The 23,190-nt window shown below is 35.2% G+C and overlaps 2 protein-coding genes across 2 annotated transcripts; both read right to left on the reverse strand.

The window, feature by feature from the left end:
• Positions 1–626: 626 nt before the first annotated feature.
• On the reverse strand, positions 627–1,779 carry LOC128681346 (cuticle protein 1-like). Its single transcript, XM_053765146.1, has 3 exons — positions 1,732–1,779; positions 1,199–1,380; positions 627–773 (listed from the first exon to the last, which is right to left on the reverse strand). Exons 1-3 carry the CDS (start codon positions 1,744–1,746, stop codon positions 707–709), a joined length of 264 nt encoding a protein of 87 aa, XP_053621121.1. The 5' UTR covers positions 1,747–1,779; the 3' UTR covers positions 627–706.
• Positions 1,780–4,120: 2,341 nt separating this feature from the next.
• On the reverse strand, positions 4,121–7,860 carry LOC128681345 (cuticle protein 1-like). The gene is made up of 3 exons (XM_053765145.2): positions 7,765–7,860; positions 5,601–5,782; positions 4,121–4,498 (listed from the first exon to the last, which is right to left on the reverse strand). The coding sequence occupies exons 1-3, from the start codon at positions 7,777–7,779 to the stop codon at positions 4,420–4,422; spliced, it is 276 nt and encodes a 91-aa protein (XP_053621120.1). The 5' UTR covers positions 7,780–7,860; the 3' UTR covers positions 4,121–4,419.
• Between the last annotated feature and the right edge of the window lie 15,330 nt (positions 7,861–23,190).

Consider the following 23,190-nt stretch of genomic DNA (forward strand, 5'->3'; position numbering starts at 1 on the left):
CGTGTGGACGCAATGACGTGTTACGTATTTGTGTATAATTCACAGTAGCCCACCAGTTTACAGAATAATCCCACTAGCTGACAGATAAAACTAACTTCTAGATAAATCTGCCAAATGTCATTGATCAATTAGCCATCTCAAATTATTTATTCAGAAATTAGGCCTTCACAGGCACTTTTTCACGTCATATTCTAAATTAAATGATCTCCAACGCATTATCATTGCTTAATATGTCACTATAAGATTGTATATGTTACATTTGTAAAGTCAGCAACACTGCCGTCATAAGCGCGCCCCCTCTATAAGATACTTTATTAGAATGAAAGAAGCTCTAGGTAAATTGAGTTAAAATGAATGCGGGTTGCCTGATGGTAAGCAAACACCGCAGCGGACAACCGGATACGGGTCACCGGTGCGTTTTTGAGAAAGCGATAGACATATAGACGGCATCTAGTTGCCTACTGTGTTTGCTGTGCCCTTGCAGGGTGTCACTCATACTATCAACTTAAATTAAGTATGCACGCAACCAACCTATAAATTTGTGACTTGCAATAAAATCTAAATTTGAATCTTTTATGAAAAGAAAGATGTTTTTTTTTTTCTTTTTAGCAAAAATAATGAAGACATTTGGTATACAAAATTCAATTTATTTACATATGTAATACAATGTCGCGTGCAAATTATCAATAATATAGGGAGCAACCAATCAGGCGTAATAGTATATAGTAGGGTTGAAGCCGGCGGGGTAGCGCGGGGCAGTGGGGTTTTTGGGACTGAAATGAGAAAAATAGACAATTTATAATTCTTATTCTTATGCCAGCTCCACACTGTCGTTATTAGCTTACGTTATAGCACGTTGCGTCGTGCCGCTCCGTTGTCACATCTACCGCTCCCACCCGGTAAGGTGACGTTCATAAGTCCGCTTATATCTTTGCGGGTTTCTTGGCGTCACAACCCCGAGCCGGGAACACGAGATGAGGGCGATAGACGCTATACATCTATACTGTTATTATAAAGAGGTAAGCTTTGTGAGTTTGTACGTTTGAGGCGGGTAATCTAAGAACTGATTCCAAAAATTCTTTCACCATTAGAAAGGTACATTATCAAAGATTGCTATAGGCTGTATTTTATATCAAAATTCAAATATGAGCTAAGCCCCGGGCAACATCTAGTGAAAAATAAAGACGTAGAAACTTACTCAAAGGGCGCCACAGGTAAAACACCAGGGTTGTAGTACCACTCAGGGATGGGGTGCCCGTCGAGGGTGTGGGTGATGAGCGCTCTGGCGTCGCAGATGGGGTAGTTGGGGCACACGGCGGGGTGGACGCCAGGAGGGTACTCCTTGGCAAGGGCTACTGCGGCCAAGGCGAAGAGGATAAACTGGAATACAAGGATAAAGGTTTGTATCACCACTTAATGATACTCGTCCATTTAGTTTTACGAGTTACTTATAAATCCACATTTGTAGAAAAGGCTGCGGTGAAGTGTGTTGTGTTTTATTTTCCTAGTCTTGTCTTCACCTGTGATTTGAAAGTCGCTTCTGTTTCTTTGACAATGCATTATTATGCCTTGATGATGCAGTCAGCATCGGTTCCTGGAACTTCGCGGTTTACCGTTCGGACATGATTCTTTTTTCACGCGATGAATGCAACCAAATCTCTCTGATGACAATAAAAACTTGTGGCAAAAATTATTTTTTTTGTAAAAACTAGTCATTTCTTTTTTCATCACCAGTTTTCCGTACATTATGTGTTGGTTTCTCTTCAAACACGACTGATGTCAAATTCACTCACTCTTTAATATTTATATCAAAACTAATTCATATTTCGTGATTGTTATTTACAATTAATTACTATTCACATTTGTGGTTTTCAACAATAATTTGATAATTGATGCCATTATGTATACATATAACTGTTTTTACATTTAAATTCAATTATTGGTTTATTAATTTTTCGTCTCAACGCGAGAGTGTGGCGAGTGTCTTAACCATACCATGTAATACCTACATTTTTTGTAAAGAATACTTAATTTATGATTTTATCTTAATAATATAATTATCTTTTTATATATATTTGTTTAGAGTTGTCTCTGTTGACCAGACCAAGACCAGAAAGATAAATGCTCAGTCCATGATACTGAACATTTTTTTTGTATGGGAGCAACTACAAAATGAAGCACGCGCTAAAAATATCAGCTGTTCCATTCAAAATCAATTACCTAACTTGAGGTAGTGGTAGTGAATAGTATGATATAAAATTTGATGTGAAAAAGTGCCCGTCAACAGGAAAACAGTAAAAAAATCCTGTACATTGAATATTATTTACATAAAAACAAAATTAGGCGATAGAGTCATAGTAACAGAGTAAGTATTTGAAATAAAAACTCTGTCTATTTGTCTGTCTGTACACGCTAATCTTCGGAACTACTGGACGGATTTGAATGAAACTTTTTTGTTATATAGCTATTAAACCTGGGCATAATATTGGCTATAAATGATTTTGAAAACTGGAACACCAGATGGAGACCCATGATGGTACGGCTAAACTATAGGAAATGACGCCTTAACAAATATTGTTCAGCCTGATGAGCATTTTCTGTTGAGGAATAAAAATCGAAGATCTAGAACACCTGATGGAGACCCAAGGTGGCACAGCTAAACTACAGGACATATAGAAATGACGCCTTAATAAAAGTTGTTCGGTCTGACCAGCATTTTCTGTTGAGGTATAAAAAATGAAGCATACCCATGATGGTCCAGGTTTAGCGAAACTATAGGAATTATGGAAATGACGCCTTAACAAAAGTTGTTCAGCCTGATGAGCATTTCCTGTTGAGGTATAAAAATCAAAAATCTGGACCACCTGAAGAAGAGTCACAATGGTCCATGGTCCTAAACTATAGGAAATATATATTTCAGTTATATGAGCATCTTCTGTATAGCTATAGTTACGCTGTACAGTTAAATTTATCTAATAATTTTTTGATTCCTTACTAAAAATTGTTCGGCCACGCGAACGAAGTCGCGGCCATCAGCTAGTTTCTGAATAAATGATTTGATTTTGAGGAAAATGTATGGATCAGCTTTTTTCTTCGCAATTTCTTTCTCATCTCATAATAAAACTGTTCAGTATCATGGACTGAGTATGTAGACAACGAATCGATATGAAGACAGACGCAGCCAACCAATCACATTGCGGTGTGGTTATCGTCGCGTCACAATGGCGTAATATGATTGGTTGGCTGCGTTTCACTGCGAATCGACTCGATGGTGAGATGTGAATAGCAAAGTCGCACAACGCACCCTAGTAATTTCTTACAGAAGGACTTAGCGCCCGATCGTTTCACGCGTAAGATTAAGGTTGATTTCATATATTTTTGAAAGGTCATTTGTCGTTTTCTGTGAATGTAGAAACTATAATAAATATAATAATATAGTTTCTGCATTCACAGAAAATGATAATTGGATGAGTACAGATCGATTGAACTCTTTAGTGCTTCGGAGGCTCCGAGGAAAGCTTTCAGCTCAGCGCGCCACACGCTGCCAATATTACGTGTGACCTAGTTATTAAGTACCTATTTAAATTTTATAAGTAGGTAAATTAATCTGTAAGGTATTTGTAATGTGGGTCACTGATATTTGTAGTATGTTTTTGTAATTGTAATCGTCAACTTTACTATAGTGCAGATTTTCTCTCGAATAGCTCTCTCTCTCATCAGAGAGGTTTCCCGGTCTCCTCCGCAGCCTCTTCAGTACAGGGTCCTCCTTCTTACTTTTTCGTTTCCACATCGCGCGGTCGCCGACATCCTTAGTTGACAGACCGTTGGCACGCATATCGTGCTTGACGACATGTTGCCTCCCGAAAATCTCTAAATCTATTAATCCGAATGTATTAAATGATAGGAACTTAATATAAGAAAAGGACACACATACCCACAATCGAATCGTTTACTCAGTGTTCACAACGAATATAACATCTTCAATAATATATTTTTTATTACAAAAAGTAAATAATATTGTATGAATTTGGAAATCGATCAGTGTCTCTCTACCGGGTGATTTCAAGCTAATGCAAGCTTGTAATGAAAAATTGAGGTAGGAATGTAAAAAAAAATTTGGTGAAGGTTTTAAAATTGTATTTTATTTACAATTTACACACAAATTTACAATATTTTTACAATCATTGTTTCCACATTACAACTTTATCTATTTACAACGATATGGCAGGATAAAAGATTCACGTTTAAAAATCAAACTTTCGAACCGGTGATATCAAGTTTCAAACTTGGAATCTTAATGTACGCCATTGGACGAGCCGTGTTTATTTATTTATTTTTATTTGCTGCCAGTTATCTCGTTTTAAAAAAATGGTTCGAAATTCAGATTTTTTTTTAAAGAAGTGCGTTTATTTTTTATTTTCAAAAGCAATAAGGGTAGTTCGGGCACAATGCAGGGTTGAAATCGGCGGGGTAGCGAGCGGCAGCAGCGCGATTGGGGCTGAAAAAAAAACAAATAAGAAAAATATTCTAAAGGACAAATATAATTCTTTTCTTTCGTATTCAACATGGCTAAGGGTCGTGATTATTAAGTGGAATGAAACACACACAACGTCTTTTTGGGCAACATTATTGAACTTGAGGTTAATATGTAGGTCTGTGATTGGACTGGTTTGAAAAAAGATAATGTAAATAACAATAATAGTAATCCCTTCTGGCGTGATCGGGACTCAGCAGCGGTCGTTCCGAAATGCCAGTAGTTTGTAGCTTATTGAGAAATTTTTGAGAAATAAATATATAAAATTTGACGTAAAATTGTGCCTGGGCAGATCTAATTCAGATTTGACTTTCAACAAATATAAAATAAAATTAAATATATTTTTTTATCAGCCATGAATTAAAAAGTTATGCCATTCTAAAATTGGGGGAATTTTGTGACAGTTAAATATATTTACCTTATGCAAGTACAAGTCGTAAGAGACAGTGAAGTGAATGTAGCTTACACCAGTTAAGTTAGAACTTAAGGACAATAACTTATTAAGCAATAGGAACTGGCAATTCTGACTGGAATGCTCGGTATTCATAGTCAAATATAAATTATGTACCTATAGCTTGGAATTTTATGTGGATCAAGCACCTGTTTATCTATCTACAAGAGAGGCCAGTGGACAAACAGAACATTAAAATGGTTGATGATAATAGCTAATAATAAGAAAAAATCCTTGGATAAATATAATTTGAAAAATAGTTATTGGAAAAATAAAATTAGATTCATATTTTAATTACTGAATAGTTAATTAACTTTTATTAATAATTATGATCGTTATTTGACTATTAAAACGGCAATCTAGTAATATAATCAATATCAATAAACTAGAACAGTTTTATAATTACATTCCTAGTAAGACAGTGATGAATCACTTTCATGTATGTTCCAGCATATAATCATATCCCTAGGGATACAACTGTATTACGGCATTTTCTATCTTACTGCGACATATATAAATGTCGTTTTCGTCTATGGTGACTGGCAAATTAATCTCCGTGACTTCGTAAAGGTTTTGTGGTGTGCCGTCAAATGGTTGATAATGGTAGATACTCACTCGACAGGCGCCACAGGCAGGATGCTAGGGTTGTACACCCACTCAGGTATGGGCTGGCCGTCAGGAGTGTGTCGGGCGAGGGTGGCTGTGTCACAGTAAGGGTAGTTGGGGCAGACGGCTGGGTGGACCCCGGCCGGGTACTCGCGGCTCAACGCTACCGCGGCCAGGGCGAGGACGAGGAACTAGAACGAAAGTAATGTCTTATTTATTGTCGGTATTTCCTCATGGCTGAGGGTCGTGATCATTACGTGGAATGAAACACACACAATAACTTTCTTGACACTATTAATGGAGTGGTTTGCCATTGCCTTCTCCATTTCACACATAAGTTAATAATCAACCAGTGTGCAGGTTTCGTCGCGATGTTTTTCCTTCACCGGAAGCTGTGGTGGTCTACAAAAACTATTCATGAGTCAGATTGGTATACAAACTCATGTGGCACGAGTAGGATTCGAACCTGGGACGTACATACAAAAAAAATATTTTTGCCCCAAGTAGAATGTATTGTAATTTTATTATTTATTATTTAATTTAATTTATTTAAGTAGAATTTTTATTAACAAGCATCTCGAACGGCCACTGCTGAGAAGAAATGCCGAAAGGAGTGCACGCAGTCGGGATAACAGAGAATCAAAAGCCATTATATACAATTAAATTTTGTCCGAGTGTCTCAACAGTTTCGACATGACTGCAGTGGATCGTGTAGGTGGTTACGCACCATTTACTTAGCTCAGCTGGTTGCATTCAGTTGCATTGCATTGCATTGTTTTGCTTTGATAAACGGCCTGGAATGCCGTGTGGATGTCTACCCTTAGATCACATTTATATTTACACTAGCCTTTGACCGCGGCTTCGCCCGCGTGAAATTCTCTGCGAAAGCGGAACAGACATGGTTTGATACAACTTTCATCCCCTTTAAAGTCATTTGGGAGTTGATTTTCTAGTCTACGTTTGAACAGAAATCGCTGTTGATACAACACTTACAGGCGTGAGGTTTACGACCTAAAATATGACCACTACATACTTTTCCGTGGATATCGTACATTTCAGAAAAAACTTATAACTATTGACTTACAATTTTTAAAGGAGGGAGTAACTAAGGGAATGAGTTTAACGTGTCTGAGTAGGTATCTATCTATACGTGGTATCGTAGCAGCCAAACGACTGAAGCGATTTTGATGTAGTTTCTTTTATTTGAAAGTGAATTTAATCGAGAATGTTCTTAGTAGCTATGGTTAGAAATGCATTCAGTCGTTTGGAAACTGTCAGTCCTTTTCTAGATGATGAAATAATGCGGCGTTGTGTTGGTGATTTCTTAAAAAAATATATATTTATTTTTTATTTAAGATCACATATAATATAATATTATATATTCAAACAAATAAAATATTATACGACCTATCCATGTACCAATAGTAAGTATGATTCGATTGTCATAGATTCAAACAAACTTATGTATAATTAACGTATCACTCACAGACTGACAGACCTGTTTGTTGTATGTCATAATTAGAATTAATCCTTGCGCTTGCGCCTACGAAATGTATATATTAATGGTAATGTTATATTAATAGGGAACTTTTGTCCCGGCTTCGCTCGGGTAAAACCATAAAAATTACTTAAATAGTACCTATTAACTAGCGGTGATGGTGTAATGGTTAAGACGCCCGCCTGTAGATCGACAGGTCTCGGGTTCGAATCCTACTCGTGCCACATGAGTTTGTATACAAATCTGACTCATGCAAAATTTTCATCGACCACCACTTGCTTCCGGTGAAGGAAAACATCGTGAGGAAACCTGCACACTGGTTGATTCTTATTGATTTGTGTGTGAAATGGAGAAGGCAATTGCAAATCACTCCATTAATAATGCCAAGAAAGTTGTTGTGTGTGTTTCATTCCACGTAATAACCACGACCCTCACACAACACATCACACACACACAAGTTGATAACAAACCAGAGTTGCTCACGATGTTTTCCTTCACCGAAAGCAGGTGGCGGTCGATGAAAATTTTGCATGAGTCAGATTGGTACACAAACTCCTGTGGCACGAGTAGGATTCGAACCTGGAACCTTTCGGTTCACAGGTGGGGATTGTAACCGTTACACCACCATCGAAATATAACCAAACAATTTGATTATCGTTACGTATCTGTACTTACCACTTTGGCGTACATATTGCAGTAGTTATCCTCTCAACTGTGCAAGTGAGACTGATACTAGGTACCTTACAATCACAGGTATTTATATACTGGACGCGTATTACGCCCTAGCCGGCTTATTTGTTGTAGAAATTGTTACAATTTTATTGTTTTAACTCATGTGTTGAATGTGGACTTTTAAATATTGAAATAATATGATTTAAAATGTATTAGTTCTTGTATTTTGAAGTGCAAAGTGTGTTAGTGCGATTTAAATTAGAGGGAAATCCCACGTAATTTTCTGTGGAGTTTGCATCATGGTATTAATTGTAATCGTACTTATTATTATTATACTATTAATCTTTTGTTTTTTCTTTTTGAAAAATTATACAATATCCACGCAATTTCGGCAATAGAAAATTATACATGGATGGAGTTTTTAATTAATTTTAATTTCATAGTAATTTTTTTAATTTTAATTTCATAGTAAAAATACATTTGTTTTAAAATCACAGATTAAAAATTTAATTGATATACTTGTTAAAACGTGTTAAACGTGTTGATTTGTTAAAACAAAATTGACGAGATTTATAAAAATTAATTGCGTAAATTAAAAGTAGGTTTGATATTAATTATTGAATGATAAAAGTGAATTGATTTTGGAACTGTTTTCTAGATTTTTATTTGAAGTTTATTCAGTTTTAGCTTTATTTAGGATTATTTTAGTTTGATTTAGTTTTATGGTTTTTAAGAGAGATATGGTTTCAATCTTTATACGATTGTGCACTTACAGATTGTGGAGAAAAATTAATAATATGAAATTATTTGTATCTTTCTCAAATTCATTTACTATCGTAGGAATAGTTTTTATATTATAATCGTAATCGTCGATCGATCGTATCGTTTTTATATAATTTAAACCTTTAAGTAGACACAAACTTCATAGCATGTTACGCTACATATCGTAGTTTCGAGCGTATTCCTAACCTACATAATTGTGTATTCTAACCAACTGTGAAATGGGAAATTATATCACATACATGGTATAAAACAAAGTCAAATTCAAAAATTCAAATTCGTTTCCCGCCGTTTGTCTGTCTCTATGTATGTTTATATCTTCGAAATTACGCAATGAATTTTGACGCGTTTTCTTGTGATGGATATAGTGATTCAAGAGGAATGTTCAGGTGCGTATAATTTATTATGGTTTTACCCGAGCGAAATTAAGGTCTTACGGAGTTGACCACAGGTAAGGTAAAACGAAAAGAAAGTATTTTTAAATCTTTATTTGACCACTATACGATGATGACCACTAGGTGATAGACAATGAAAATTTTATGAAAACTAACATTTTAGAATCAACACTTATACTATACTTAGAAAATACATGTTACATGTAAAGTAACAAATGGCGTAGGTGTTAAAGTTAACGTCAAAATTGAATGAAGCAACCGACCTTTGGAGCCATGTCCCATTGCTCAGTCATGATCAATTCAATTCATTTATTTATAAAAAAATGTAGTTTGTTATCCATTTTGAAAAATAAACGACCCATGGAGCCTATTTTGATTAAGGCTCGGTCGCTTTTCTTTAATAAATGTGGAGCTAATTATTTTTTTCGAGCTTGAGGTGTTACAAATATGAGTCAGTTGTCTAATTTTTAATTAGTATTTTGTTATTATATTTTTCAAACATTAATTTTCCTGTAATATGTTGCAAACTTCATTGTCGGCGATATATCCAATTTATTTTTGAAGTATTTATTTTCTATTTCTAGTTGATTCAGCGTATGTATGTCGGTCAATTGTTTGTCTGGATAACTTCTGTAATACCTATATCTATCTATCTTGCACCGTTGCGACGACGCACCACGTCGTAAATCCGTCGTGTTCCGTTGTTTTCTATTGGGTTCGACACTGACATTAGTTGACGTACGTCGAAACTTTATACAACTCCTACGTTGTTCTGCGTTGGTCCGTCGACGGATGTCAACATAACGGAGGTTGTCGCAGCGCAACTGAGCAATGGGACATGGCTCTTAATCGTTTAGACTCCGCTTGACATTATATCATGCTATTTCCAGTATTATGTATTACTAACTTTTGCTCGCTTCGCCTGCGTTTATTTCGTGCGTCCGCGCGTTGCAATTCATAGGCAAAAACAGTATTCCCAAGGAGGGTTAAGGTCGGGCAGGCAGCCGGTTGTAAAATCACAGAAAACATCTTTAAAATTTCAACATTTATTTTTACGCTGACCCTGGTCTTCGCGGCGTCACAGAGTCGTGGTTAGATTAGAGTGTTTTATACTGATAGTATGTGATCTCAAAATAAGAATGTATTTCTTAATAGCTATTGTTCGCTGCTCATTTCTAATTCTATTCAGAATTTCATCAAAATCGACTCAATGGTTTAGCCGTAAAACCATACCATATTGGCTTCTGTATGACCAATATTTGTCAGACAGCAATTTAATACTGTAATTTTAACGTTCAGTCATGGCCATGCAACGCAGCGAGGCGAAACTAGTGGTCGAATCCTGCACTGTTAAATGAGCAATATCTGTATATGTCCTCTACAATCAAACGTGCAATTAAAACTGTATGCACTTAAAATATATATTAGTACATACTCGCATTTACGAGAACGATTTAGATTTTCGTCCAGAAACATAAGGTTCATACGCGGACTTGGTCCTTGATATGGGGAAATTCTCCCACTGTCATAGGCCTCTCTTAATAATAATAATAACCTGTTTATTCAGATAACTTCGATCCTAAAAGTTAGTAACAAAATTATGTTAGTAATATATATTTTATTATAAAGAGGAAAGCGTTTGTGAGTTTGTCTGTTTGAGGCGGGTAATCTCCAAAACTACCGAACCCATTTCAAAAATTATTTCACCATTTGAAAGGTGCATTATCCAAGATTGCTATATGCTATATTTTATCTCAAAATTCCCACGGGAGCGGAGCCGCGGGCAACATCTAATTTTATATAGAAAGACTGAAAAAACAACAATTCGACAACACCTATATGCAATTTGCTCCAAAATGACAACACAGCGCTATCCATTTTGGAGTTCAAGACCATTAGGATACTGTTACCGCTAACCCTCAGTCTGCTGAAGAAAGAGGCAACTCGTTTGCTTCTGATGGCATAGAAGGAGAAACTAGTCGCTTCTGCAAACATAGTGGATGCGCTCTTAATGAACGCCATCCTTTTCGACTACTTATTGTAGACCTCGTAAATGATTCCACCAATGAAACCCCGCTGAGGAAAATAACGGAAAACGCTCTGATGAGAGAAAGAGAGAGAGAGAGAGAGAGATACTTTTTTGTTTAAGTTATTGCGAAAATTTTATATTGCTGATGGTTGGACTACTTACGGTGAAGGCCAATGAATAATACATTTCATCCCGAAAAATGTACTGTTCCCGTGCGAAATTAATTAATACGCGGACCCGTTCCTGGATGTACCATCAGATGAAGCTTATAATAATAATGCATTGTCATCCAAACTAAACGTGTGTACAAAATTTCAGCTCAATCGGTTGAAGATATCTGCTTTAAAATCGAGTAGCAAGATTCCACTTGAGACATAAGGACAGCGACATAGCGATATTGCAAGTAAAATAAAATATTGTAATAAAAAGTAGGAAAGAGAATTCTGGGCTCCGACAATCAACGGCTGAAGAAGAAACCAGGAAGACGCTTAGATGAGAGTAAGGTTGGTTAAATTAAAATGCGGTTGACTGTACTTCTAATAATAATACAATCAAGTTATTGTCATTACAACTAAGCACTTAATTCTCATAATAGCAATCAAAATGTTAACTGGTAAATTAATTGTATGATTACAAATTAATGGCTTAAATGTTATGGATATTTGATTGGCCATCGTTATAATTTTATATTGATATATTTTATTGAATATATATTATAATTTTTTACTAACCACAAAAATCCTAATTTTTTTGTGGATTTATTTTACCCATTTAGGGGTGGATTGACGAGATAAAATGTGTCCGTTGTCGTGCTCCGATCCCATCAAAATCGGATAAGAAGGTCCGAAGATTACCCTGAACAAACAGACATTCATAGAAACGGTAGACAGACACTACAATTTTATATTTATTTCTGTGTAATGTATATTTTCGCTTACGGGGTAGACAAAGCCAAGAACTTTAAATTCCATGTTTAGTATAGCAGGTTTATTGGTGGACTATGAGAACTACTATCCCTTGATTGACTTTTACAATCTGAGCAGGAAGAGAAATAGTTACATTCAGTCCGTTAATACCAGTTTCAGAACCGTTACATTTTAACGAGTAACTTAATCTAGGAATTCATTAGGTCGCTATTCGTTAACTATTTTTAAATAGCTAATTAATATAACAACGGATCTAATATAGACATTAGCTACCCGCCCCGGCTTTGCACGAGTGCAATATACATGTAATGAGAGATGAGAACATGCAGAGATAAGAGAGATACCTCTCTCTCATCTCTGAGAGAGAATATCTGAGAATCTCTGGAAATTTCTGATTGAAAACCGGGAACATTACTTTCCGGTTCTTATCAGAAATTCCCAAGAACACAGCATTTTCTCACTGCTCACAACTGCTCAATAACAAACAGACACCATAATTAATGCCACACCTACATGGAACATTTTATGCAAATTGTTATAATACCTTCAATCATTATAACATCTTAACACGCGCGAAGCAAGGCGAACTACACAACGAAACTAATATATATATATAGAATATATAATTATATCTTTTTAACTTTGAAAGTATGCAGTGAGCATAGATCACCAAAGAAAGTGCAGTAAATGGCATTGTGACAAAGAAATTATAAAATGCAATTTGATATTATTATTTGTTTTAATTTTATGTCATTAATTAAAAACAATATAGGTACTGTCCAATTCATACTTTGAATATTCCATACTATCTGTCTGTTGCGCTTTCACGGCTAAACCGTTGAATCGATTTTGATGAAATTTGGTATACATATAGTTAAAGAGCCCCGTTAAAAATAGGGTATTTTCTTTCTTTCCAAAAATCAACCCCAAAATGGCTATAAGGGGGTTGAAAGTTTATATGAAAATCTTGTCGGTTCGCGTTGTTAATTTTTTGAGAACATTTTCTTCTTACCATTATTTATTACGGTCTTCACCAACAGCCTGGTGAAGACCGTAGCTGCTAGGCTGGACGTGGACTGCGCTCTCATGCAGCACTGGACTCGCATCCACCTAGCTAAGGACACCAAGTGCTCTCGTAATTTTAATATAGATGTACTAACATAGTTTGTAAGACACTCTGTTACTAACACTATATAGGTTTTTAAAGCTGAAATAAATGATTTTTATTTTATTTATTTTTTTATTTATTTACCATTGCCTTGATGTTATCAGGCGTCATATGCGTGCGTGGAATATTATGAAGTCAAATTTTAACTTACTATACAGTTTCTCTCTATGCTACAAACTACTAGCATTTCGCAACGAATATTTCGACCTCATTCAAAAACAATAACAAATTTATTTGTTAGACAAAATACCCCCGACTTTCAACATTCATTTCGCTACAACTTTTTAACGGCTAAACCGATTTTGATCAAAAATATCTAAGAACCACCGCATAAAAATTTGCTATCAAATAAAAGAATCGCACCCAAATCGGTTCACCCGTTGATGAGATACGGTGTCCCGTACAAATACAGACAGACAGGCACACTTAGCCCCTCTTTTTGCGTCGGGGCTTAAAAAATTGGCAGCCCTAATCACTTTATAAACTGTAGTAAATAAGTACATGCGCACAGGCATGCAATCAAGCTGATTGTAGATTGATCTGCATTATGATATGGATTCTGGTACATTTTTCATTAATTACGACCATCTGTCAACTGAGAGATAATTAGTGATCAAGATTAACCTTTTTTGTAGTAGATCCAAGAAGTACTTTTATGATCAAATAGTCTTACAATTATTAAGATGGCGTATAGTGAAGAAAAAACGTAGAAAAGTGGACTCTGGGCATCGATGTTTTACGGCTGAAGAAGAAATCAGGAATGTCAGACGAAAGCGCTCTCTCTCATCTACACTCATTCCCGAATTAGGTTCAAAATAGGTCATACTATATAGATACTAGCTAATTATCTTTAAAAATGTTGTTTTATACATAGTAGCGCCATCTATTTTATTGTCCATCAGACTTTTGGCAAAAATCCTACGAAAATCGTTTACTTTCGGGATAAAAAGTATCCTATATGTTAATCCAAGATATCAGCTACCTGAATACCGAATTTCTTAAAAATTTCCTCGGCTGTATAAGCGTGAAAAAGTGTAACAAATATATAAACTTTCATTTTTATAATACTAGCGGCACCCTGGGGCTTCGCTCCCTTGGAAATTTCGGCGTAAAAAGTACCAGGTTATATTCTACCCGTGTACCAAATTCCATAAAAATCCGTCCAGTAGATTTTGCGTGAAAGAGTAACAAACATACACACGTATACACCCTCACAAACTTTCGCATTTATAATATTAGTAGGATTAATGAGCTAAAATTTTTCTTTTCAGTATAACCGTTCGACATTTTGTGACATAATATGGTCCCGTAGTAAAAAAACCCGAACATACAAACCCCTCCTATTTGCGGCGTGGGTAAAATAAAAGTTCATTCAACCACGCTATAGCGTTCTGTAAATTATATCCTACGATTGTCACAAGTAATCGATACCTGTATTTTTCTTATCCTTTTTCTTGCCCTTTTAATACGGAACCCCTTATACGGGGTCCACTAATTGCCTCTTACACATCCATAGAAAAATTCTTCTTATTACTTCAAGAATACAGCATATTTTTGCTAATATTAGAAGCGTCTTTAATCTTCGTTACTGATAAAGAAAAATTGACCGTATTGCGGTGGTCTAAGGTGGGAATTTCAATAAACAGCTGTGTAGTTTTTGACATACTATTTCGTTCTCGTTTTGGGATCTGATACAGTTGTAAGATCCAATTTCTTTGGTACAAGTTATTTTACCATTGAGATAAGAGGTCTGGAATCTCCGTTCCAAAAAAAATCCGTTTTCCCGAAAAGAAATATCCACAAAATGTCCCTATCTAAAAATATGACAACAATAGTTTGTAATTAGGAAAATCGTAACTAATAAATGCGAAAGCAAGTTTGTTTGTTACCACTTCACGCTATCTATATCTGCTCAATCATTCTATTTCAAATTTTGCATACATGTAGTTTGAAGTATGGAGAAGAAGATAGGGTACCATTAAGGTTATTGGGTTTTTTATACCGGAAAAATAACTGTTCCCGTGGAAAACTTACGCGGGCGAAGCAAAATAAATAAAACTAAAATGCGTTTATTTCACACCCATTATTTAACCCATATCATTAATAATACAAAAACTTAAATTCTATGTTAGTAACAAACACGATAATTAATATTTATATCTTTGTCGAGCTGGATGCAAGTCCAGTGCGACAGATTGCTGTCCACATCCAGATTCTCCGCCACTGTCTGCAGCAGGCTGTTGGAGCTGCTCTGCACTCGATCAATTAGAGATGCTATGCTTAATTATGGCTGAAAAACTCTCCACACCAACCTCAACTAGCTTCCCTGAAGGACTGAAGATAATAATCCTTACACATTATAAAACAAAGCGGCCGAGAAGGCCGCGTCTGTCTGTCTGTTCACGCAGTTTTCATTTCACTAATAGATTGTGTGATTTCTAGGTTTAGGTGTATTGTGTTTTTACCCGAGCGAAGTCGGGACGGGTCGCTTGTGGATAATAATTTCAAGAGATACAATATTCACTACAAACCTACATAAGATTAACATATAAAATAAGTATGTTCAAGAAGTACTCATATTTCCGCATGCCATTATTAGGCGTGTGCCCAAACCTTAGACTAGGAGCCAAAGGAAAATATATCGTAGCAGATCATCATTACATAGTATAAAAAACGGGATGTCTACAGAACAAAGCACGAACAAACAAACCGAAAGCACGTTTCGCATAATTTTTTTTTTGTTTTATTCTCAGTTCTTGACACAATTAGGTTAGGTAAGAACACGTTTATAAAGGTGTACGCGTCTTGAGATATAAAAAAAAGTTTTTAGGCGAAACTTCATTTTGGTGAACAATGTTTCTGTCTGCGGTTCCACGCTCAACAATGCTATCGGTATGTATTCTTGGATCTTTAAAATTACGCAACGGATTTTGATGAGAGTATTTTCAATGAATAGATTGATTGAGGAGGATTGTTTTATATAATAACATATATTGAACCGGTGCGGCGCCGGGGCGGGTTGCTAGTCTATTCATAAATGAATATAAAAAATATTATAAATTAATAAATATATTTTGAGAAGTTTGATAAATAATTTCAGCATCAATCTCTCAGCCTATAACTTGACTTTGAGAATAATGACTGACTTAACATACAACATAATGTACACCCATTTAATTCGATGATTTACATACATGCATATAGCTTAAAGAGTCAGTATGAAACATATGTATCATAATGACTCTTTAAGCTACACATACTTTACATTATACTGTTGATAATTGTAGATCTCATTGCTTATCCGACTGTTTCAATGAAGAAGTATAAACTCTTCCGTGTATTAATTAGGGTTCCGTATTTAAAAAAGCGGAACATTGGTGGTGTAATGGTAAAGGCGCTCGCCTGTTGACTGTTCGGTCCTAGGTTCGAATCCTACACTCGTGTCATATGAGCTTGTATAATAATCTGACTCTTGTATAATAGTTTTGGTCGCCATTTGCTTCCACTGAAGGAAAACATCATGAGGAAACCTGCAGTCTGTTTGATTAACAACTGGTGTGCGAAGTGGAGAAGGCAATGGCAAACCATCCGTTACCTCCGTTAATAGTGCCCAGGAAATTTACTGGACGGATTGTTATGAAATTTGGTACACGTGTAGAATATAACCTGGAATAACACATATGGTACTTTTTATCCCGAAATTCAAATGGGAACGAAGTTCCGGGGCGCAGCTAGTTTGTAAATAAAAAAGTAAAATATACATAACATAAATAAGTTTTTTACAAATATATCATTTTGTAACAAGCTTTTATTAACGGCAGAGAAATCTTATTGTGGCATTTAACGACTGACAAAAACCCCATGTGCGTGCTGTAAATGGTTGAGGAGTTCCCTCGTTGATAGCCCATCCTGGATGGACCATCAGGCTATGCTTATCATTATAACGCATTGTCATGGAAACTGAAGCGACGTGGGAAATTTCAACTCTGTAGGTCGTAGGAGAAATCTAACTTGCAAAATTTGATTACAGAGAGACAAGCAAACACATTCGGGACGGGTGATACGAAAGCTTTTAAAAAAACAACGTCAAAAACATTAAGTACATACATTTAATTTCAGAAATTGTAATAAACATTTTATTGAACTGTATATTAACTTGACACCTGACTCAAATTATTGTTAAAATGTAACACAAAAAGTAATTAAGAACCGTTTTGGAGTATTAAAATGTATCTAAAATACAAGAATCTCGTTTGGATCTCAATGCAGGAAGTAAGTTTTGCGGGCATCGTTATAGGCCAGGAGACAGATATCAAAAAATAAAATGTTTATCATATTTTAAAAGACAGTGACAAAAATAAGTAGTTATTAGATAGAAAAAAATAAATGTTAAATTTTTCTACTAGCGTTTGCGAATATATATTATACTAGCTTTTGTCCGCGGCTTCGCCCACGTTTCATAGTTAAATCTCGGTTATTCTTTAAGAAAAACGATGAAGAGTATGTTTACCAATTTTCAGCTTTTTATGTATGAAGTCCTATACAATCTTTCATCTTTTGAAGAGTTTGAGGGTTAATTTTCAGAAAAATCAGAAACACGTTTCATTAATTTGTTGTACACAACTAAAATCTAAATTTTCAAGTCACTAACTTCAACGGTGTAGAACTTTCATATAAAAGCTTTTCACCCCCTTCGGGGTGCAATTTCCCAAAATCCTCTCTTAGTGCTCACCTACCCTCCCTAGGGAACCTACATGCCAAATTTCAGCTTCCTACGCCCAGTAGTTCTACAAAAAAGTTACCTAATTAAGTATTTTTGTTTTTTTGATACAATTTTTACACCGACCTCAGGCTCAGTCTATCATTAAACTTCGAAAATTTTTAAGCTATAGACCTAATGCCAGCTCCAAACTGTCGCCGAACTCCGACACATGCCGACATGAATGCGTGAACATTGCGTAATTAGTTTGAGTGCTTTTATTTATCGCAATGAGAAACCAGCAATGTATACTCAATCCGCCAAAGTTTGGCAAACTGTTCGACGACGTGGAGCTAGCATAATAGATTAAAGCGCATATGGAATTGTGGGTAAAATTGCGTCTGCAAATTTCTATTCGGATTATTGGATTTTTTTATCTTACTAGCTCCAAGACTACAAACTCGTCTTACCAATGCAAGTGCATAAGTAGTTGACGTACTTTAATTGCATTACTGACAAGTGTGGGACGGCAATAAGCACTAAAGAGACTGAATCAAACTAAATAAATTGAGAAAAGAATTTTACAAGAAACTTGGGGCAACAAAATCGGTTAAGTCGTTTTCGAAATATTTACAATTTTGTAAATAATTATTGTGTTCGAAAGGTCTAAATTCGCGGCCAACAACTAGTCATAATTAGAAAAAATCACATCAAGTTCAAAAATATTAATTCATCTTTTTACTTTTGGAATTTGGATTATTATAATTAATTGATTCAATAATAAATTAATTATGATAATCTGTACTGAAACTTAATGAACTACTAAAACTGAAACTAATTAAAAAAGTTATAATAATAAAAAATAATACCAACTAAAAACAAAAAGAAGAATTATATGCTTATATTTACAAAAATGCCAGACCCTGCAGCTCGTTGCGTTGATGCGTGCCCAGAAGCATTGCCATGTTGAAAGGCCAATATGGCAAGGCTTAGTCAACGTAACAATTATACTATATTGGTTACGTTTTGCATATTGCAGTCCAATGTATGAAACCCGTTTGATTATCGCGTGGGACCACATAGTTCTGAATGTCACGGTCGCTGAAGATATTGGAGGATCGTGTAGTGATGGCACTTGACACAATCGATATCGACAGTCTAGCAAAGTGCTTAGAAGTGTGGGAATGATGGAAGTCTTTAATTTATTATTCAAAACGTTTAGGTACCACTTGGGTGGTATTGAGTTAAGGTCTGAGCCGCTTTCACGGCTAAACCGCTAGACCAATTTTTATGAAATCTCGTATGCATGTAGTTAAAGATAAAGTTCAAACATAGGCTACTTTTTTCCAAAAATCAACCTAATCTAACTAATATGTGGGTAATAATCTAACCTATCTAATATGTGGGGTGAAAATTTGTATGAAAACCATCTGTTCCGCTTTCGCAGATAAATTCACGCGGGCGACAGCTAGTATGGAATAAAAAACAATTCACTTTATTCACATTTATAGGATTTTTTTATCAATGTTCACACAATAATCAAATTGTCGGGAAACAGACAATTGAAAGTTTAAATTAGCTAGAGATCTAGTTGTCAGTTACGTAGATTATTATTACGTTACGAAAAGCGTAAATACTGTTTACGTTAATTCAGTAAAATTTTTCTATTATTTTCAATTGTCAACACAATGTCTGTTCTATCGATCTCTTAAACCTTTTAGGCATTATATCGATAATATATTTATCGACAATGTCACATCACTAAAGACCAGGAGATGGCGTTCTGTGCGTCTTGAGACAATTTTTCAAGTAAAATTTTATTTAAATAATAATAAACTTTATTATTTTTATTGAAATATGGGTTATTTTCATTTCTTGTCTTTATAAATGTTTTTGTCCTTATACAAATGTGACCGGTTCTTGAGAGTAATGTGTTTTAAGTCCTTTTTTCAGTGAAATATTGATTTGTAATATCAATTTTAGTGTTAATGTTATTTATAATTGAAAAGTAAGTTTCTGTAATACTCCTTTAAACCCTGACGACAGACTGAGGGGAGTTGTAAGTTAAACGTGTCTGTGGCAAACGGCTGGATTTTAATTTAGTTATTTTTAGTTGAAAGGGAATTTGATCGAGAGTGTTCCAAACATAGTTAAGTTTGGAAACTGTGTGTTTAGCCGTTTGAAAACTGTCAGCTCTTTTCTATAGGATGACAGAATGACAGAAATTGCGGAGTCGTGTTGTATCATTCATACAAGTATAAACAAATTTTACCCTGTATTTTTAAGATTTTACAGCAATATTATATTGATAATCTTTTAAGTTTGAAATAATATTTGAGTTAGTTTTAAAAAAATCAACAATAAGTACTTACTGTGAAGATAAATCTGGGGGCACGGCGATGCCCCGCAAGTCGAGCTAAAAATTCCATACCATTCTTTTCTCAAAGCAATTCAGGCCAAATTCGAACCCCAATAACTTCGTTGTGGATAAAACATTATAATTTTTCAAGTTACATTTCACATACTTCCGATTGTCCTACAGAGTTGAAATTTCAACGTATAAAACTTAGAATACAAACGAGATTTGAAAACGTAATGGTCTTTTTTTATGTACTTATATGTAGTTTGTTTTATGATGTCAACTACTTAGATAGCAATCGATCACGTTTACGCGCATATGGCTGCGCAGGCGCATAGTTTCGGCAATCTTGTCGGCAATCGATATGTTGCAAAGTGTTATTAGTTCACAACTTTTCCTGTTGCCTGTGATTAAATGAATTCTTTGAATGTTTCAGACGAATATCTTTTTGTCGCTCGACTACAGTCTGTCTAGAAAGTGAAGAAAACAGATTTTTGAGGAACTACATTTTTTGCCATTGCAATACCAAATGCCAAAGTTGTCGGCCAACAGGAGACAGCGGCCTCATTTATTATTTTCAATTAATTATTGAAAGAGAGAGAGTAAGGTAGACCTTGGTTCAAAGGTCATCTGCATTGGATACCTCATTCATTTCATTCACTTCTCACTTTCATCTATGTAAGCTGCCAAACATCAGTGCTTACATTGTTGTGTTCCGGTTTGAAGGGTGAGAGAGGCGACGGTGTGATTACAGGATGCTGTGGCAGAAGATCCTAGGACACAAAGTGGACAACGCGCGTGTGACACGCCTGGTGTGGCACGCGCCCATAGGCTGTGGTAACCACTTACCATCAGGTAGTTTATAAAAAAAGAAAATAGTATGTTGTTTGTTACTCCAGCTTACATTCTATCTTAATACCAAATTAGCTTTTGCCCGCGGCTTCGCACGCGTAAATTTCAGTTCTTAAAAGGAATCGAAGTCATAAACAGTGCGTAGTTTGTATAAGAGCTTTTATTTACCGCAACGAAAAACCGGCAATGTATATAGAATCCGCCAAAGATTCGCGAATTGCTCAGCGGCAATATATATAGCAGCGTTAGATATTTCAATTTAATCAATGGATTATATTCAAAGTGTGAACGCCTAATCTAGACTTTCACAACGCAAGGATATACAACAGTTGCTATACTTTGTGTAGACCAGGGGCTTGACTTCACTAAATATGTAGCTTACAATCTATACTGTTATTACATTACAAAGGGGTAAGCGTTTGTGAGTTTGTGACTTTGTATATTTGAGGCGGGTAAATCTACGAAACTACCAAACCGATTTCAATAATTCTTTCACCATAAGTAAGGTACATTATCCAAGATTGCTATAGGCTATATTTTTTCTCAAAATTCCCACGGGAGCGAAGCCCCGGGCAACATCTAGTATTTAATAAAATAAATCTTGTTTTTCAACTAAAGTATTCGCTCTTGTCCGTTCATTCATATCAAGTTTGCTATTGCTCACACTGCCTTCTCCATTTCACAAACAAGTCAATAAGAATCAACCAGTGTGCAGGTTTCCTCACGATGTTTTCCTTCACCGGAAGCAAGTGGTGGTCGATGAATATATGAGTCAGATTGGTATACAAATTCATGTGGCACGAGTAGGATACGAACCTGGGAACTTTCGATCCACAGGCGGGCTATCACCGCTTCACTTCGCCACTAAACTAGGTAGTACTTACTAATTTCGGGCACATACCTACCTTATTGTCTCCTAGACTATTCCAAAATATGTTTAAGCCCAGGCATTAGAATACAATGGCTTACATTGTTGGTTTAATTGTCAAACATTGGATTCTGTGCATACTTCGGACATTCTTGATACGACAAATTGACAGGTGTATTGTAACTAGGCAAAAACGTAATATAATATTTTATGTCGGCTCCACACTGTCGTCGAACAGTTTGAAAAATTTTGACTGATTCGGTATACGTTGTTGGTTTTTCATTGCGGTAAATAAAAGCACTCATACTAACTACGCAATGTGTGTAGCCGGCGGCGTTACAAATTTCTTCCATGCTTGGGGAGAAAAGTACAAAGCGTAACGGCCCTCACTATATAATATCCTGCTAATATTATAAATGCGAAAGTTTGTGACGTATGTTTGTTATTTTTTCACGCAAAATCTACTGGACCGATTGTTATGAAATTTGGTACACAGGTAGAATATAACCTGGAATAACACATAGGGTAGTTTCTATTCTGAAATTCCTACGGGAACGGAGCCCCGGGACGCAGCTAGTCCTAGCTAATATTATAAATGCGTAAATATTTTGTTGTTACCTCTTCACGCTTTATATACTCAACCAATTTTTTCGAAATTTTGTATACATATAGTTTGAAGTATACTTTACCTTTCATCACGGAAAAATAACTGCCCCGTTGATAATTTACGCGGGCGAAGCCGCGGGCACTAACTAGTATATTTAAAAAATATATATTTAAAGCGATAAAGAAACAGTAATAATATGAGGAAAAATTAAGAAAAACACAATATTTAATGTTTCAAATGCACATATAATGGTTACAATAATATTTAAATTATATGTAATTCCTTAATTTCCTATTAAAGCTGACACAGATTTTATTTTGGTTTTACCGCAACGCTAAATAGACGTTTAAATAAACATTATAATAATAATTATTATAATAAATTATTTATAGTTATAATATTATCAACAACACAACATAAAGGACATTACCTACCTACATACAGCACAGGCCAAATATTTTCGAATAAAAAACAAGTTTTTGTATATAAAAAAAAATATTATAAAGATATGACGAATAGATATTTAACTACTTTTTATAACAAATTTTATGAAAATCCGTTTGGTTAAAATGTGGAGTGAAGATATAATTAAAATTATCATATTTAAATATAATTGAAGTCTAGTGCTAATGAAAATAAAATCGGCATTCAAACAAGTAATTAAAACTGTCATTTTTGTAACTGTGGCACATGCCTTATACGTAAGGCATGTAATAAAAATGTTATAAAAATGATAATAAAATTCT

Source organism: Plodia interpunctella, chromosome 27 (assembly GCF_027563975.2).
Source record: "Plodia interpunctella isolate USDA-ARS_2022_Savannah chromosome 27, ilPloInte3.2, whole genome shotgun sequence".
Taxonomy (NCBI): Eukaryota; Metazoa; Arthropoda; class Insecta; order Lepidoptera; family Pyralidae; genus Plodia; species Plodia interpunctella.

Bases quoted from the DNA above. Each gene is read 5' to 3' on its own strand.
- LOC128681345 (XM_053765145.2), bottom strand. The intron at 4,499-5,600 runs GTGAGTATCTAC...TTTTTTTTTCAG, and splicing joins CTGCCTGTGGCGCCTGTCGA to CCCCAATCGCGCTGCTGCCG.
- LOC128681346 (XM_053765146.1), bottom strand. The intron at 774-1,198 runs GTAAGTTTCTAC...TTCTCATTTCAG, and splicing joins TTACCTGTGGCGCCCTTTGA to TCCCAAAAACCCCACTGCCC.